The sequence below is a fragment of the Hemitrygon akajei genome, chromosome 26, assembly GCF_048418815.1.
Source record: "Hemitrygon akajei chromosome 26, sHemAka1.3, whole genome shotgun sequence".
Lineage (NCBI taxonomy): Eukaryota > Metazoa > Chordata > Chondrichthyes > Myliobatiformes > Dasyatidae > Hemitrygon > Hemitrygon akajei.
Genome location: NC_133149.1, coordinates 35,615,892 through 35,635,064, shown reverse-complemented (window position 1 = coordinate 35,635,064; position 19,173 = coordinate 35,615,892). Strand labels below are relative to the sequence as shown.

At 38.0% G+C, this 19,173-nt stretch overlaps 1 protein-coding gene across 1 annotated transcript in view; it reads left to right on the top strand.

Annotated features, from left to right (window-relative positions):
• cbl (Cbl proto-oncogene, E3 ubiquitin protein ligase) overlaps positions 1–19,173 on the top strand; it is a 147,294-nt gene that overhangs the window by 56,998 nt on the left and 71,123 nt on the right. The window contains 1 exon segment of the mRNA XM_073029876.1: positions 12,294–12,440. Within this exon segment, the coding sequence (XP_072885977.1) occupies positions 12,294–12,440 (147 nt within the window).

The window sequence follows — 19,173 nt, the reverse complement described above, 5'->3', positions numbered from 1 at the left end:
ACTAGGCCTAACCTGTACATCAGCGGAGCAGCAGCACCAGCGGAGGGAAGTGGGTGGTGGTTACATCTTTGTGAAGGGACCAGGCTGTGGGTCCTCCACCAACTTGGGCTGCTTCTTCAAGTAGGTATCAAGATTTGACTGCCTTTTCTTAAGTTTCCTCTCATGAAGCAGTTCTCGGTAGCAGGAAATCATGCCGAGAACACCTCTTTTGCCTTATTGCTTCGCTCCCAGTCAGGATCATTATCGATGAACTGGTCCATGATTTGTGCGATTGTGGTGGTGCCAGTGCTGAGGAATTTTGTGGTGAGGTTTTGTGCTGATGTTTCCTCTTCTCCGTGTCCTCCGATTCACCCCAGATGTGTTGCTGTGCCAATTCTCAAAGCTCTTTATTAATAATGCTCTCACCATGAGAATGCAGTAACTCTTCAACATCGCCATTATTAACATCTTCTAATCCCACCTCATTGGTCAGTTCAACGATGTTTTGGATGACTGGTTCTGCCTGAAATCCTAGGATGTCGTTGCATGCTTTTGGCCACTCTATTCATACAGTTTGAAGTTACTTCATCCCGGACTGCTCTGATATTGTCTACAGCTTTCATGATGTAGGTTTTCCAAAATTGCCTGATAGATTTTGTCTTGACATTTTTGTTTCCTCTACAAGTTGCTTGAATGTGTGACGAAGGTAGAAGGCTTTAAAATTTGATATTGTTACTTGATCCATTGGTTGGAGTAATGAATTACCGTTGGGTGGAAGGTAAACCACTTCTCCAGGAATGCAGGCCCAAAGCATGTCAAGATTCTCAGGGTAGCCTGGGGCATTATCAAGCACCAACAACGCTTTGGGTTCAAGGTCATGCTCCTCACAATACCGCTTCACTGCTGGACAAAAATGTGAAACAAGCCAATTTTGGAAAACTTCAATTGTCACCCAGGTTTTCTTGTTTGATTTCCAAATCACTGGTAGACTTGACTTTAAAATGCCTTTCATTGCTTGTGATGCTTCAGAGTGATACTCAATCATAGGCTTTAGTCACCCTTAGCATTGCCTCCTTTGCAGACTTGACCCCAGGTGCATGTTTCTCTTCTCAGGAGATGAAAATACGAGAAGGCATTCTTTTCTGAAATAGGCCTGTTTCATCCACATTGAAGACAAGTTTGGGAGGATAATTGTCCTTTTCTATTATGCCTTTCAGTGTTGCAGGAAAATCCTGGGCTGCCTTGCTGTATGCACTAGCCACTTCACCAGAGATACGTATGCTATGGAAGTTACTGTACTGTCTAAATCTATCAAATCAGCCTCTGCTGGCTGTGTGATGATCTTTCTTGAATATGATTGAAAATGCTTCTATGATATATATGTACGTCTGAAATGCATCTTATGGAAATGTTTGATGATGAACTTCAATTAAAAAAAATTATTAAAAAAAAGAAAATGCTGCTTGCTTTTTCCATTATTATCAGCTGGCTTAGGGGCATGTTTCGTTGTGTTTAGTCATCCACCCACATATTTAGTCTATTTCCCATTTTTTTTACAAGCAAATGGCTCCTTAAATGAGTCACCTTCGTTGATGATAACTTTGAGGTCATTGTTGCAGAAGCTTTTGTCTTATCTGAATGTTTATAATTGTTCTGATTGTCATTGTAGCCAGTTTCAAAGAGGTGTCAACATTAACCTGATGCCCACCTGCTTCCAAACACTGTATCATTTGCAGTTTCACATCCATGCTAATGCTTTTCCTCGACATCTTATATGTACTACCCTCACTGGAAGTTGCAGGCCGTAAAACCAGACAATTGGTGGGGGAGCAAGAACATTTACACACGTTGGGGAGGCAGAGAGTGAATAAATACGTGATTGGCTGCGAGTGGCTCAGAGCAAATGTAAAGTACTCTTATTGGCTGAATGTTTACTGTAATGGCTGCTGCTCTTGAAGTTTTAAGTATTGCTTGGGATGAATATATGTCATTTTTTGGAAGAATTTCAATAAGGAATTGGATAACTGCATTGTAATGAATCAGTTATGCGGGGTCTGAGTGTACTGACAAAATCCTTTTCAACTCAAAAAGAACCAAGGTAATTGATCTTGCTGTATCCCTTGGATTGCTTATTAGATAACTGTTTTATATGTTTAGCATTTTTAAGCTAAAACTTCAGTTTTAACCTTGATTGTGAGAATTGTGTGGTTGGTGGGTGGATGGGGTAGGAGATTAGACTAAACACCCACTGACCTGTGATAACTCAATTTTCTCCCAGCATATTTCATCTTTGCTAACTATCAAGCAGTTGGAGATTCTTGATACAGCTATTAAAAGAGAAGGTTCAGTTGTTGGAATGAAATACGCAAGTGCCTAGGATTACACTTACTGGCTATTTCTTTGCTTCCTCAGCGGAAACACATGTTCTCTGATTTTCCAGACCCATTAAGTGCAACATTGCATCTTTGAAGAACTGCTCATGTGAAATGCACTGTCTTTGTTCTTTCTCAATGTCGAAAATGAATGTGATTTACTTCATTTTCAGTTTTTCTTCACTTACCTGAATAACTTAATGTAGCAGTTCTGTCCTAAATTGCCCATTGGATTTAATTTTGACACAGTTGATGAGCCTTGCATCAGGTCAGGATAGTACGATGTTTTTCACTGTGCTAAATCAAAAGAATGTAGATAAGATTCAAAATCTGAACTGATATAATCAGATATGCTCTGGCCAAAAGATTGTTTTACTATAGTTTAGTAAAATTAAGATAATATTGTCTTTGACTAATTACTATTTACATCACCATCTGGTATGGAGGTGCCAATGCACAAGATGGGGGAAAAAGCTGCAGTGGGTTGTAAACTTAGACAGTTCCATCTTTGGCATTAACCTCCCCGCCATCAAGTACATCTTTAATAGGCAATGCCTCAAGAAGACAGCATCCATCATTAAGCACCCTCACCATCCAGGATATGGCCTCTTATTGCTGTCATCGGTGGAGGAGATACAGGATACTGAAGATGCACACTCAGCATTATAGTTAGTGTCTTACCCCTCCACCATCCATGAACTCTAACTCACTTTTTGCTGTCTTTTTGTACTACTTATATTTTCATATTTCTTACTGAACTTATTTTATATTTTTTGTATCATTGTACCACTGCTGCAAAACAACACATTTCATGACATGCCAGTGATATAAAACCAGATTCTAATTCTGTCCTTAATGCTGTAAACATTGCAAGCTTATGTTGAGGTTCCTAGAATAACATTATCAATTCGTGTCAGTTTCCGTGTTTACTATTGTTTATTAACCTGTTCAAGTTCTCACAACTGCTAGCACAACTCAGCAGCGATCAGTTAAAGGGGTAGGCTGCAATGTAATAGCACTCTTCCAGCTACAAGGAAGTGTTGATGATTGATGAGTGACATGGCAATAATGGGAGGGGAAGGGTACATCACAAATCAGAGCAAACCTGCAAGTGATAGTGAAGATCAGTACTCTTAGAAGCCTGCTGTTAAGTCAAGTGAGACATGGAAAGACTCTTAAGACTGCAACCAGCTGCTTCTGCAGGAGGTTGTTCAAGATGACCTCTAAAATCCATGATCAATTAATATCTGCACTTTGGAGATGGTGGCAATACAGTCCCAATGTATACTTTGCCATCACATGTTGCCTGAATGAAAAGTAATGTTTGCAGGGAGGTACAAGCTATGACGTGGCAAAGCTCAGCAACAGCAGCTTGGGATAATCCTGAAGCTAATGAGTGGAAAATGCCCGTGCAATTGGCCTCTATAGGCAAATATTCCTCGCTCATCTATGCTTATATTTGACATTTCAGGAGAACATGGAACTATTTTTTTTTGGGGGGGAAGAAGCAATTTGACTTTTGCCACCATAAGTACTATGGGTTCAGGAAAAGGAGGCCATCAATCTGCTTTGAGGTTAATCATGGCTCGAATTAACTCCTGCTGCCACAATAGGTCTAAAGTGGATGCAATCTCACTGGCTCTCCATTCAGCCTTGGACCACCTGGACAACAGCAATACCTACATTTCAGGCTGCTGTTTATTGGTTATAGCTCAGCATTCAACGTAATCATATCCTCAGTACTAAACAGCAAGCTCCAAAATCTGGGCCTTTGTACCTCCCTCTGCAGCTAGATTCTTAACTTACTCATTGGGAGACCACAGTTGGTGTGGATCAGAGAAAGTATCTATTCCTTGCTGGCAACCAACACTGGCGCACCTTAAGGATGCATGCTTAGCCCACTGTTCTACTCTCTGTGCACCCATAACTGTATAGCTTGGCACAGCATAAAATTGATCTATAAATTTCCTGATGATACTACTATTGTTGGCAGAATCTCAGATGGTGACAAGGAGGCATATGAAAGTGAGATAGAATAGCTGGTTGAATGGTGTTGCAACAACCTTGCACTCAACATCAAAGATTAAGAAATTGATTGTGGACTTCAGGAAAGGGGAGTTGAGGAAACACATACCAGTCCTTATCAAGGGATCAGCAGTGGAAAAGGTGAGCACTTTCAAGTTTCTGGGTGTCAGTATTGATGCAGTTATGAAGAAGGCACGCCATAGTGGCTATATTTCATTAAGATGTTGAGGCTCTAGCAAATTTCTACAGATGTACCGTGGAGAACATTCTAACAGATTGCATCACTGTGTGGTGAGGAGGGTCCACTGCACGGAATCGGAAAAAGCTACAGAGGATTGTAAACTTAGCTAGCTCCATCATGGGCTCTAGCCTCCTCGGCATCAAGAAAATCTTCAAAAGCCGCTGCTTCAAAAAGGTGGCATGCATTGTTAAGAACCCTCACCACCCAAGACATGTCTTCTTCTCATTACTGCCATCAGGGAGGAGGTTTTGGAGCCTGAAGACATACATTCAGCATAATTAAGAAGAGCTTCTTTCCTTCCACCATCAAATTTCTGCACTGCCACAGTTGCTCAATAACAAAAGGGTGGGTAGCTTGGGCTGAAATTCATTCCTTCTGCAGTTTACTTGTGACCTCATTTCTTTACTGTATGGAGCTGCTTCATTTTCAGTGGTCATGGATTTCTGTGATATGGGGAGGATATTACATTTTTTTCCCCAAGAAGACCTTGCAAATGCCTTCGAATTGTTTTCCTGGGAAAATCTCTCACTTATTGAGGTGACATCATCAGTGCGCAACTGAGTGTTGTTTCTGCCAAGTGCTCACGTTTATATCGGTCTGACTTGTTGGTCACCTTGACTGGTGATGAAATGTTTGCGGCCTAACCTCCAGGCTCGGTGAACAACCCTACAAACATAGTCCAATGTCCAGAGTAATCTTAACCGATTCCCTTTGAGGAAGAAGCCCTGACATTTGATTTGGCATGTATGTGATACTAATTCCAACCAATATAGGTAATTTGATTTAAATTATATAGCAAACTAACTAGAGATAGACATTTTAAAACTGTCATTGTTTACATTTGGAGAATAATTGGGAAAACCAATTGTGTATTTAATACTTCAGTAACATTTGAGTAATACTGTAAATATATTTAAGGGTTCTTTGTTTCTTTAAAAAATTACGGGTTTTGTGTAGAAATACGTGTATGGTACAAGTTTCCCCCGCAATCCGAAGGTAGAGCATTCTTATGAAACTGTTTGTAAGCCAAAATGTCATAAAGCTAGGAAACAATTACCATTAATATACATGGGAAAAAATTTTGAGCGTTCCCAGACCCAAAAAATAACCTACCAAATAACACATAAAACCTAAACTAACACTAACATATAGTAAAAGCAGGAATGATATGATAAATATACAGCCTATATAAAGTAGAAATATTGTATGTACAGTGTAGTTTCACTTATCAAAATCGGGAAGACAGCGAGCCAAAATCGATTTGGAGAAAAAAAATCGGCACGTACATGCATGTGCACACAACTGCCTGCACAAGGCTTCACGGTCATGGTAGTCTTTCTTGGGGTAAACACACGTATAAAGCGGGCGTCTTTTTTTTGTAAAAGCGAAAATCCTCTTTGGTTAGCGAAAACAGGAACTAATGTAGGTCTTTCGTAACAGCGAGCTGTCATAAAGCGAACGTTCGAAAAACGGGGGCCTCCTGTATATGTCATGTGCATCCTCACTAAAAATAATAACAAAGTAGACACGTTATTCTCAGGCTCCATGTTTTTCTTTTGATTAGCTTTATGTTTTGGAATTTGGAAGTTCTAGTTTGACAAGGGAAGAAAGATTGTGAAAGAGAGGGAATATGCATATATTGCTGAAGAACATGTTTCCTGTCGACATCAGTTACCTTTGTTCCATATAACGAAAGTACTACTTTGTGGTTGGTTTAATGTTGTCGTTTGGTTTCAGATTCCTGAATTATAATTCCCTGGGAACATGACAAACATATGGAATGAAAAGCATGTGTTTTCCATATTGTGCATCTTAGCATTAAGATGCGACAAACTTATGAAATTTCTGTACTGAGTTTCAACTCCAGCTTTTGTAGTGTGCACACTTAATCAGAAAAACAGCTGCAAGCATTATTATTTTGTACTCCTCAAGCTTCTGAAGACCTCTTGGAGATTTGGGGATTAATCTGCAATTTGGAAACAGAATACTAAAGTAGTGATCTTTACTTGTTATTGAACTGGGCACATTTCCCTATTTCTGCTTTCTGCAGTTCTAGTCTCTGAATGTGGTTATGTTGTGCTTGACAAGTTCTTTTTCTGTAGTTTAGATTATTTAATGTGTGCCTAGCTCCATTAAGCTTTGTAATATGTTAAAGGCATAACGAAAAGAGAAGACTAAGTATGGACGAGATATTTTGTATTTTCAATAATACTGCTGTTGAGTGAGTGGTAGCAGTTGGAACCCAAATGATTGACATCAGTTCTTAATCTTCACTTTAAGCTGTAAAAATGGTTCAATACAGTAAGTAGAATATTTGCTCATTATTAATCATTAATTAAATTTCAACACTGCTTTCAACACTGCACTGATGCAGCTTGAGGTTTTATTTCAATAAATTGTGTTGAAGGGTTAAGAAGTGCAATGCTTGGGTGAAGATGTTGCATGATCTCTAATTTTTTTTTTCCCCCTGATCAAGGCCAAAGCTGAGCCCGATTGCCTTGAAAATGGGAATTCATTATATTGGATTAAATAAAATATATCTCTTTCATGCCAGAAACTTCATCTATATAAATTAGGGCTCAGAAAACTATTCTGGTGTATTTTATGCTTTTCTTTCTAGGACTAATATGGTATCCCTTGTGCTTCAGATTCCGATTCATTTATTATCACATGTATGTTGAAATGTACAGTGAAATATATCGTTTGTGTTGACAACCAGCACAACCCATTGATGTGCTGGGAGCAGCCTACAAGTGTTACACATTCCAATGTCAACATAGCATGCCCACCATGTTCAAATCAATACAAGCAGCAGCAACAACACAATAGCTAAACAAGCCCCTTTCCCATACATGCACGCCCGCCCACCTCCGGGCCTCTGACCACCAGTCCTTGGCCTCAGACTTGCAGACTTCTGGCCTCCAACATCACTTGTTATTTGGTAAAATTCCCAATATCAAGTGCTATTCCCTTTCAAAATTAAATGCTATTTTAGTTATAATATCAGACTATCCACTCTTCCTCTAAGTTATTAACTGCTTTGTCACAATGCCTCAGGTGCCTTCAGCTACGTTAAAACAAATAAAAACAAATACTGTAATGTGTTCCTCACATGAAGCAATAGTGTCGGTAGTCACTGGCAAATATGTATCACAAAAGCCAATTGCTGTGCTTTACTTTCATCAAAGATGAGATCAGATCATTTAGTAAAGGTCCAGAGCAGAATTTGGAACGTTGCCCTATTTGGAGCAAATCATTTTTTGTGTATAGCTATATCTGCAGATTCAGATTTTCAGCAAATTCTCCACATTGTTTTGACTTTGAGACTGAAAGGTATTGTCTATTGAAATGCGATTGCTTATTCATCAGCAAAATAATTGCTTCAAACCAGGTGTAAATTGAGTGGAAGTAATGGCATTTACAGTTGAATTGTACAAACAAATCCACATATTTGTAGTCCTTATCAATGTGCCTGCATAGATAATCATAATATTGAAGCTTCACACTTTCGGCCACCTTGTTGGCCACCTTTGTTTGGCAGACTGAATTTCAAAGTGGCTGTCTGGTTATCGTGTAAGCTCTGAAAGTAGGATGAACTTTAAACTTTTTAAAATAAATTTTGAGCACCCATCATTGACAAGTGCATTATTACCACTAATAAGCAGCAGCTCTTAGCTGAGCTTGGGTGGGAATGTAGGTGGCATGGTTTGCAGATGATATAAAAATTGGTGGTGTAGTGGACGATAAAGCAGGTTATCTGAGGTTACCATGGGTTATTGATTGACTGGAAAAGTGAGCAAAGGAATGTTAGATGGAATTTAATTTAAAGGCAAATGGCTGCATTCAACACAGGTACTTAGGGTGGTGAAGAACAGATAGGGTGTGTTTGGTACGCTTATCTTCATTGGCTGTGGCATTGAATACAAGGGTTGAGATATTATGCTTTGGTTATACAGAAGGTTAATGTGACTGGACCAAGTCTTGTGTGTGGTTCTAGTTGCCACACTTAGGAAGTGTGGGTTTGAGCTAGAAAGTGTACAGAAGGGGTTCTCAAGGGTGTTGCCTGGGCTGGAAGGCTTACGCTATAAAGAGAGATTGGATAGGCTGGGGCTGTTTTCCTTGGAGCCAAGAAGTCTGAGGGATTCCTTAGAGGTTTATAAAATTATGAGGGGAATAAGGTAGATATTCGGCATTTACCCCCGGTGTAGGGGCACCTGTAAAGCTAATGGGTTTAAGATGAGAGGAGGAAGAATTTACCCTCACCTTTTAAAAAGGCGAGTTCTTTTTAAATTAACCATCAGATATAGCCAATTATTCTCCAAGATACTATTCTAAAAATTGTGTCCCATTCTTACGACAGCTTGTATATACCAATTTCTGCTTTAAGTTTACAAGGTAGTAACTTTGTTTTACAGACGCAAAACCACCTGCTGTTCATTCAAGAAGCATGTGATGTGAATTTCTCAATTGCCAACCATGTGACAATAGCTGGTATTTGCGTACTAAACTCTTGTATGTAGTTCTATGCAAGTTGCAATAATGCTGAATTATTGAATTAATAAGTGTATTTAGTGATGCTGCTGTTTTTACCATATGCCACACAACCAGTGTGAGTTCATTGCTTGAAACAGAAAACAGGAAGGGAATAGCTTGACTTGAGCATAGTCCAATTTGGGAGGGGTGGTGGAGTGAAGGGTTGCTGGTCAAGGAAACAGTGCCTGGGTTTGTTACAGAGGGATGGTATAGCATGGGAGTCATTCTACAGGTTTATAATGGGAGTCATTCTACATGTTTATATTGGAATTCAATTGTGTGTTATGCTAAATTGCCAAACTAGGCAATGAGTGTTCTGAAATTATGATGCAAAATGCATTCTGTTCTACTCAACACTGAAGGATAGCTTCCTTGTTATAGTCCATGGACATGTTCACAATGAAAAAAGTTATGAACAATAAATTTAACTCAAAGCCATGGTGAGGCTGTTATCTTTCAGATGTGCAGTTTCTCCTGCCATCCTGGAGGCACTGTCGTTCTGATGCAAACCACAGCAATATAGGAAAATAATTGTGAATTATATTATCTCAGGTGATGCAGAAAAAGGTTATTTCCTTAAAAAATAGTTAAGGACATAGCTAGTTAAATAAAATGACCATGGCATAAAATGGGAAATGATGTACTAAGCACAGACAAAATGAAGAAAATAGGAATATAGGTAATCTTCTAATTCAAGATTTAAAGATGTTAAATGTTCTCCTGGTTGGTAGATGCATCCTACTGGTCACTGCAAGATAAATTTTACTTTCAGTCGGGAACCTTGAAAATCTGCACCACCAAGCTGAAGACCAGCTTCTATCCAGCTGTTGTAAGACTCTTGAATAGACCTTGTACTGTAATAGTGAACTATTAATCTCTCAATCTGCTTCATCATGGCCCTTGCATGTTATAACTCTGCACTTCCTCTGTAACACTATTCTACTTTTCTCTTTGTACTATCTCAATATGCCCATGTTTAGACTGATCTATCTGGATGGCAAGCAAAACAAAGCTTTTCGCTGTATCTTGATACATGTGACAATAATAAACCAATTATTCCATACCTAATAGAAATTACTTGCTAAGTGCTGGAAGGTGGGATCGGCAATGGTAGGTACTTGAGCCTGTTTCTGTCCTGTGTGATTCTTTATATTGAATAGTGCGAGGGTTTGTGAAGCCATTTAAAATAATAATTCATTTGCTCTTTGATAGAATGCATTGTCCATAAAACTATGAAATCCATTTCAAGTGGACATAATCAGGCAAAGCTCAGAACGTATCCATATGGGCCTCCAGGTTGTAAATGAATTCCTGCAGTTTCTTGAGAATTTTCTTGGATGTGTTTTATCTGGTCAATGCTTATTAATTTTTATGGTTGCACAGGTACTCTTTATTCATCCTGGTATTTTGACTAAAGTGGGTAAAGTTGTTCAAGATTGTACTGTTCGTATAATGGCCCATGTTGTAGAAGTGCACATGTTCAGCAGAAGGGCTGTTGATACAAGCTGTCACTCAGCTGCTCCTTTCAGATTTTCTAAAATGTAATTATTTTGAATAAAAGCAAACTTTTAATTTATAGTAATGCAGTCATTAGGCTTAATCAACAGTGAAGTTACCCATTCATCATTGTTCTTCAGGGAATCTTATTATTTCTATACAGCTGAAATAGCTTTTGTGCAAACAAAAGAATCTAATAACATAATATCTGTAAAGTCATCCACTTCCCCTAAAATGGGAAGACTTCTGCTCAGTGTTGTAAGAGATGATATGTATAAGCCAGGGTACATAAAGAAATTAAAATTACTGCATTGAGCGGCATGTTACTGTGGTCAGCAATCGAAAGCCTTTCTCTGAATGTTCTATTTATGCTGTGATAATATGTAGAAAGCAATGCATGTCATTCCTGGTGATATGTGACTAGACTGTGGATGGTTTGGTTCAGTCAGTTTATTGCACTGTTTATTCTTTCAGGGCTCATTTTATAACAAAGCTGCATGTCTGTGTCAAGCTGAAATCTATCTGCATAATACAAAATGAGAAATTGTGATTGTTCAGTGAGCTTGAAATATTTATTTCCGGTTCCAATGTGTAACTTCCTAATATGGCATTCAAATTTAGTATATTCTTTATTCTGCCCAAAAGTTTAGTTAGTTAAAAGAATTAGAGAGGAAGTCCATCATGCTAAAACGCTGGTTTTAATGTGCTTAACAGTATAAGATACACAAATTAAGCTCAAAATCAAAATACTGCATGTCTGAAAAACATTATTTGTGAAGAGAGAGAATGTTATCACTTCAGATTGTCCTGAATCATTGAAGTTTTCTCTCTTCACATGTCCAATCAAATCAGCTTAGTGTTTCCAGCATTTTATGTTTTTTTTTTGAAGTTTGAAATTAATTCTACAGTGTACAACAAATTACTTTTTAAAGCGCCGTTGATTCAGATAAATGCGTAGTGGAATCCAAATTGAAGCCAAGCAACTGAATATTTTTGTGTAAGCAGACAAAACTACTATAATGAAATGGGATGGTAATCAAAATATATTTGTTGCTTCAACCTTTTTATTCAACAGTAATAACATGAATCTAAGTTCCTCCCTCTGATTAGCCACTATGGTTGCTGTTAATAACTGCATTTGCAGCATTTCTTATGAGCTTGACCTCCTCTTTGGTTCTTGGCCCTTTACTACTTTCCTGTCTGACAGCGAACCTAATTCTGGTGTAGGGCCAAAATAGTAAAGGAAGCTCTCTGATACAATACAGCTTAGTCTGTGCTGTTAGCCAGCTTCAGGAGTGCTGGTGATAGCGATTCTACGAAAGGCTTCGGCATCTAAATTTAAGAAGTTAAAATTGGTTAAGATGTGATTTTGCTGACTCTGGATACTGAAGGCGTATATGAGTGAAGACAAGTTTGGACATTCTTGTGATGAAATCATCAGATGAATAACCAAATATACGTATTTATTTAGAAGTTGTTTCTTAAATAATCCATATTATCATTAAGAGGACAATAGGTTAAAAAGAAATTCTAATAACTTCTGTTTACATGTTAACAATAAATTTGCCATATTAGCCTTTAATTGTTAATAAGAAAAAGTGGTTTTAAATATAATTGTCTCGAGAATGTATTTATTCTCATTACAGACGACATTTGACCAAGCTGTCACTCATATTCAGTCACATGTTGGCAGAACTGAAAGCTATATTCCAAAATGGCATATTCATGGGGGATACTTTCAGGATCACAAAAGCAGATGCAGCAGATTTCTGGAGGAAAGCTTATGGAGAAAAGTAAGTTATTTAATTCTACTTCTGATATGATTTTCAGCATCATGATAACGTTGATTTTTCCCCCCCCATTAAACAGAATCAGTCTATTTTGTCATGTTTCAAATTACTAATGAATTTTGTCATGAGCAGTCTCAGCAGACAGGTTGCTATTGAACTTGAACTCAGGTTATTGTATGTTTTGGTTCCTTAACATTTTATTTTAGGATGATTTCTCTTTATTTTTAGTTTTTCTCCAGTTTCACTTTCTTTCCCCAAAAATCTCAATTCTTGCTCTCCATGCTGCAACATAGAGATTAGCCTTGCATCCTGATAATTCAGCACCAAATAGTCTGACCACATTTTAATTTTAAAGATTCCTGTTGTAGTTTGTCAAATCCAGATACTATTCATACACCAAATCCCATATTTCAATTGTCAAACTGAAGATGCATGTTTTACATTTCTTCTCTTTGTCATTTATTAGTTTATGCTATTGATCTAGTGCAGACGAATTCTGTCTTTCCTGTCCTGTCCCATTCATCTGTTTCAGCCCTCATCAAAACACTTATTTCTTTCTACCTATTTTTCCTGTTCTAAAATATGCTCTCATGTTGCTTCCCTCCACTCATGCGGACTTTCATGCTACCTTTTTACCTAGCTCATCTTGAGTATACACTTCACTGCTGTCATGCCTCAGTAGCCTATAATATACAACTGAGCTAAACACCATGTTTATAATCCTACCAAAATCAGAATCACTTCACTGTCATTTGACCATTTCCTTACTCAAGCTTATTGAAGCCCAAAGTGGTTCCAATGATACTTAAATTTCTTGTTACAAAACCCCACAGATCTATCTGTAATCCTCCTGTGCATTTGGGTAATCAGAAAAATGTATGTCATCTAAAAGTAATGGTTAAAACTAGCTCTGGAATACTGTAACCTTGATCTTCGGAGTTTACATGTGCAATGTTACAGTTTCATCTATTGACTAACCTTCACCTCATTGTATTAAAAATTGTGACAAAGGCAATGTAAAGCAGCTGAATAGTCAGCTGTTAGTTCCTGGGTTATACAATCATAAAAAAAAATTGGGGATTAGTATGTCACCAAAGACACTTGGAAATTTCTAGAGTTACTGTAGAGAGCATTCTAACTGGTTGCATCACCACCTGGTATGGAGGGGCCTTTGCACAGGATCGGAAAATGCTGCCGAAAGTTGTCCATTGTGTGCACTAGCCTTCCCGGCATCCAGGGCACCTAAAGGTGATACCTCAAAAAGCTGGAATCCAAGATTAAGGACCCCCAATCATCTAAGACATGCCCTCTTCTCATAGCTTCCATCAAGGAGGAAGTACAGGAGCATGAAGTTATCAACTCAACATTTTAGGAATAGCTTCTTTCCCTCTGCCGTCAGATTTCTGAATGGGCATGAACACTACCTCACTCTTTCCCCCCCTCTCTTTTTGCACTACTTTAATTAAATTTTCTTTTTTAAATATATACTTCATGTAATTTATAGTTTTTATTATTATCCTGCTGACTCAAAACATCACATTTCACAGCTTACGCCAGTAATATTAAACCTGATTCTGATTCTGAAAGTTGCTTATTTTTCTGGGGTTTTGATAATTTTGTGTTCAGAGTATGTGGGCAGTGGGTGATTCATCCCTGTTGTGCTGCTTGATCTCGTCACTTGAGATTCAGTGTCATGCAACCCTGCAACTTTGATCTGGCCCACGACTTCATTAACCAGGTCCAACACTTGCCTTTATTGGATCTTGCTCCTCTTTACACAAGTCATCGGGTTTGTGGTGGTGTGGCCAGGGTTAATCTGGGTGTGCCCCCTTGGACTTTAGGATTAGGTTTGAGGGTGGGGCTGATGGATGTGTATGTGGTTTTTAAAAGTTTATATATATATATGGAGAGAGAGAGAGAGAGAGAGAGAGAGAGAGAGAGAGAGAGAACATTGGTGCTGGGTGAGGTCTTTGATTATGCAGGCTGCTTTACTGAGTCAGTGAGAAGAGCAGAGAGAGTCCATGGAGGCTTGTATTTGTGATGTGCTGAGCAATGTCCACAACTCTGCAGTTTCTTGCAGTTATGGGCAGGGGAGATGCCAGCCCAAGCTGTGATACATCTGCATGGGATCCTTTCCATGGTGCATCAATTAAAAATTGGTGCAGGTCAAAGAGGATGTTTCAAATTTCTTTAGCTTCCTGAGAAATTAGAGGTGTTGGTGAACTTTATTGGCTGTGGTATCAATGTGGTGGACCAGGCCAGGCTATTGGTAGTCCCTCTTAGGAACATGAAACTCTTGATTTCAGTACTGTTGAAGTCAGCAGCTTGTGCACTGTCCCCCTACCTGAAGACAATGCTCAGTTCTTTTGTTTTGCTGACATTGAGGGAAGGTTGTTATAATGACACCACATTATTGAGCTCTTTCTCCTTCCTGTACTCTGGCTCATCTTTGCGATATGGTCCACTGCAGTGGTATCATTTGCAAACTTGTAGATGGAGTTAGAGCACAATCTGGCCATGTGCTAAAGGTACATAGACTGGGGAGCTGAGGATGCAGCAATGTGTTGAGAGTGCACCAGTGTTGAGAATAATCATGGCAGAGATGTTGGTACCTATCCTTACTGATTGTGGTTGGTTGGTCAGGAAGTCAAAGATTCAGTTGCTAAGGAAAATGTTGAGTCTCAAGTCTAGGAATTTGGAGATGAGTTATGGGAAGTCCTGGTGTGGAGTCAGGAGATATGAGATATGTGTGGTGTCCTGAGTGGATATTTTGATCACCAAAGGAGGAAGATGGGATGGGTGGGGAGATAGAAAAGGCATAACCAATAGTCTGGAACATGTGTATCAAGAAAGAAAGTTAAAGATATGGATCCATATTAAAGTGGTCAAATCCCCAGAGATTGAAATCAATTATCGGAGTTTATAAGATTTAGACGTTTCTAAAGGGATAGGGAGAAAGGTAAAAAGAGGAGGGGTTGGGGGGAGGCATTGCTAACCAGGGATAGTATTACAGCTGCAGAATGGAGGCCCTCTTGGAGGGGGTCATCCAATGAGTCAGTACAGGTGGACATCAAAAAACAGGAAGGGAGTATCTTTCTATGGACCCGCAGGTGCAACAGAGATACTAGAGAAGCAGATAAATTGGCAGATTTGGAAAGGTGCAAAAATAATAGGGTTGGTCTCACGAGTGACTTCAACTTCCCTAATATTGACCGATACCTTTGTAGAACAAAAGGTATAGATGAGCAGAGTTTAAGTGTGCAGAGTATGTGGAATGGCTGACGAGAGGAGAGGCCATACTTGATCTAGTACTAGGTAATGAACTTGGTCAGATGACAAAGCTCTTGGTGGGTGAGCATTTCAGAGTGCTCAGAAGTGTTGTCATATTTTGGAGTGAATTCTTCTCTCTGCAGTGTAAGAGAAAAATGTATTGGGCAAGGGTGAATGGAGATATCGGGGTCATACAGAAATGCAACACCTGCAAATCATTAGAAAGGTACCGATTAAAGGAACTGTCAGTTTTATACAGAGAGACTCTGGGCAAAAAATCAAATTAGTCTGGTTTGATCTGAATGGGACAATGTATCTGGTAATTGGATTAATTTGCAGTTTTCAGTGTAAAATCATTCATCAGATACTGTTTGCAGGCTTAAAGGACAGCTTGTGAAAGGTGCTGCTCTCTCACACACAGACACAGAGACTCTGTCTCTTTGTCTGTCTGTCTCAAAAAAAGTAAACAGTCAATGTTTTGGGCTGAAATTGTTCATCGGGACCTGAAGTCCTGAAGAAAGGTCCCAGTCTGAAATGTTGACTGTTTATTAATTTCCATAGATGCTGACTGACCTGCTGAGCTCCTTCAGCATTTTGTATGTGTTGCTTTGGATTTCCAGCATCTGCAGATTTTCTCTTGGCAGTGAAGAGTTGTTTGCATTAATAACAGCCCGGAAGTGTCATCACACATTCTGCCATCAATGCTTGACAGAACAACACAGAACACAACAAGTAACAAAACAACAAAAGCAAATATAAGCCTCTCTCCCACCCGCCCACACTCACACAGGGGCAAGCTTCTGGGTCTCTTGTTTCCATGCTTTGGCCATTGGGCTTTGACTTCAATTGCCGGACTAGCCAATGACAGGAGCCTGAACTCCAGGCTCAATCTCTGGGTTTACTGACTCACCAACCCTCTTGCCTCCTGCTCACATAGGTATCTGATTCTGGGACCCACTGACATGACAGAGCCCAACATCCACTCATCCACATTACTGGCCTTCAAATGCCGAACAGAGGCATAGACCGTGGATGTTACACCTCTATTTCAGCATTTTAGCCTATAAAATTGACCACTGCAGGGCATATTGAGAAAACAAAATTGAGCTTGCTTCCCAATAAGAACACTGCTAGAGCTAGAAGAATTAAAAAAAATATAGGAAGAGTACTGGGATGCAAGCAAATATAGATGGGTACCCCATCACAACAGATGTATCACCTGCCATTTATGCGAATTGCAGAGACAATAAGGTGAAGCCATGCTGGACTGGCACCAGAAGGCAGTGGTGACTCGATATACACCAAGCTTCTGGGTTATTTAAGCCCAAATTAGAAGAGGAAATATGCATGGCTGAAGCAGATATAGTAATGGAAACATCTGGAGATCTCCTTAGGATCATATAAGATACTTTTTCTTTCTTTTTCAATCTTTTTATTATTATTAATATCAACAAAATAAAATTGATACATAGATAATGGGATTACAAACATACACATTTCAACTGAACATGAAAGAATACATAAGCAATGATTACAGTATAAATGAGTATTCCCAAATCATGGATGATACAATATACAGATAAACAAGGCAAACCTAGGTATATCATAATATATATTTTTTTAAAAACATAAAAAAGAAAAAAAAGAAAAAAAATTATGCAAAAAAAAAACTAATCTAATAGTCTAACTAATAAAGAGAAAGAAAATAAAAAAAGAGAAAAAGAAAAAATGGGAAAAAAAGGGCTGTTTATAATATCTCACAAAAATACAAAATCATCAGTGTCGTCAACTCCGATCCTCTCAACATATATAAAATCGAAACTGGAAAAACAAATAGGCTTGGAACAGGGTCATATTACATCATATGAAAATATTGAATAAATGGTCTCCATATCTTTTCAAATTTAATAGAAGTATCAAATACACCACTTCTAATTTTTTCTAAATTTAGACATAACATAGTTTGAGAAAACCAATGAAATACGGTAGGAGGATTAATTTCTTTCCAATTCAACAAAATAGATCTTCTAGCCATTAATGTAAGAAATGCAATCATTCAACAAGCGGAAGAGGATAAATGGAGTGAGTCCATCATTGGTAAACCAAAAATTGCAGTAATAGGATGAGGTTGTAAATCAATGTTCAATACCGCAGAAATAATATCAAAAATATCTTTCCAATATTTTTTCAAAAGCAGACACGACCAGAACATATGAGTTAAAGACGCTATCTCAGAATGACATCTGTCACAAATAGGATTTATATAGGAATAAAAACGAGCCAATTTATCCTTGGACATATGAGCCCTGTGCACAACTTTAAACTGTATTAATGAATGTTTAGCACATATAGATGATGTATTAACTAATTGAAGAATTTTATCCCAATTCTCAATAGGGATAGTAAGGTTAAGTTCTCTTTCCCAATCATTTTTAGTCTTATAAAAGGGCTCTGAACGTATCTTCATAATTATACTGTAAAGTTTTGATATTAGCCCTTTCTGAAAAGGATTTAGTTCAAACAAATTCTCCAAAATACCTGAAGACACAAAATTTGGAAAAGTAGGAAGTACAGTATTTAAGAAATTCCTAATCTGTAAATATCTAAAAAAAATGAAATCTAGGCAAATTATATTTATTAGATAATTGCTCAAAAGACATAAAACAATTATCCAAAAATAAATCGGAAAATCGTAGTAATCCTTTAGTCTTCCAAGCTGAATAAGCTTGGTCTATAGTAGAAGGATAAAAAAAGCAATTGGATACAATAGGAATATTTAAAACAAACTGAGTCAACCCAAAAAATTTCCGAAATTGAAACCATATACGTAAAGTATGTTTAACTATCGGGTTGTCAATTCGTTTCGGCAATTTAGAAAGAGCAAAGGGAAGAGAAGTCCCTAAAATAGAACCCAATGCAAATCCTTGCACAGATTTAATTTCCAGGTTCACCCAATGAGGGCTAAAAGATATATCCCAATCCTTTAACCAACATATCAAATATCGGATATTAACTGCCCAATAATAAAATCTAAAATTAGGCAATGCCAATCCACCTTCCTTCCTTGCTTTCTGTAAATATATTTTACCTAACCTAGGATTTTTATTCTGCCATATATATGAGGAAATTTTTGAATCAACATTAGCAAAAAAAGATTTCGGAATAAAAATTGGTACCACGTGAAATATATATAAAAACTTGGGTAAAATAACCATCTTAATAGCATTAATCTGACCTATCAGAGATAAAGATAGTGGTGACCACTTAGTAAACAAACATTTAATCTGATCGATTAAGGGTAAAAAAATTAACCTTAAATAAGTCTTTATAGTTTTTTGTGATTTTAATCCCTAAGTAAATAAAAGAGTCATTAACTAATTTAAAAGGTAAATTTCCATAAATTGGAACCTGTCTATTTAAAGGAAACGATTCACTCTTATTAAGATTTAATTTATACCCGGAAAAA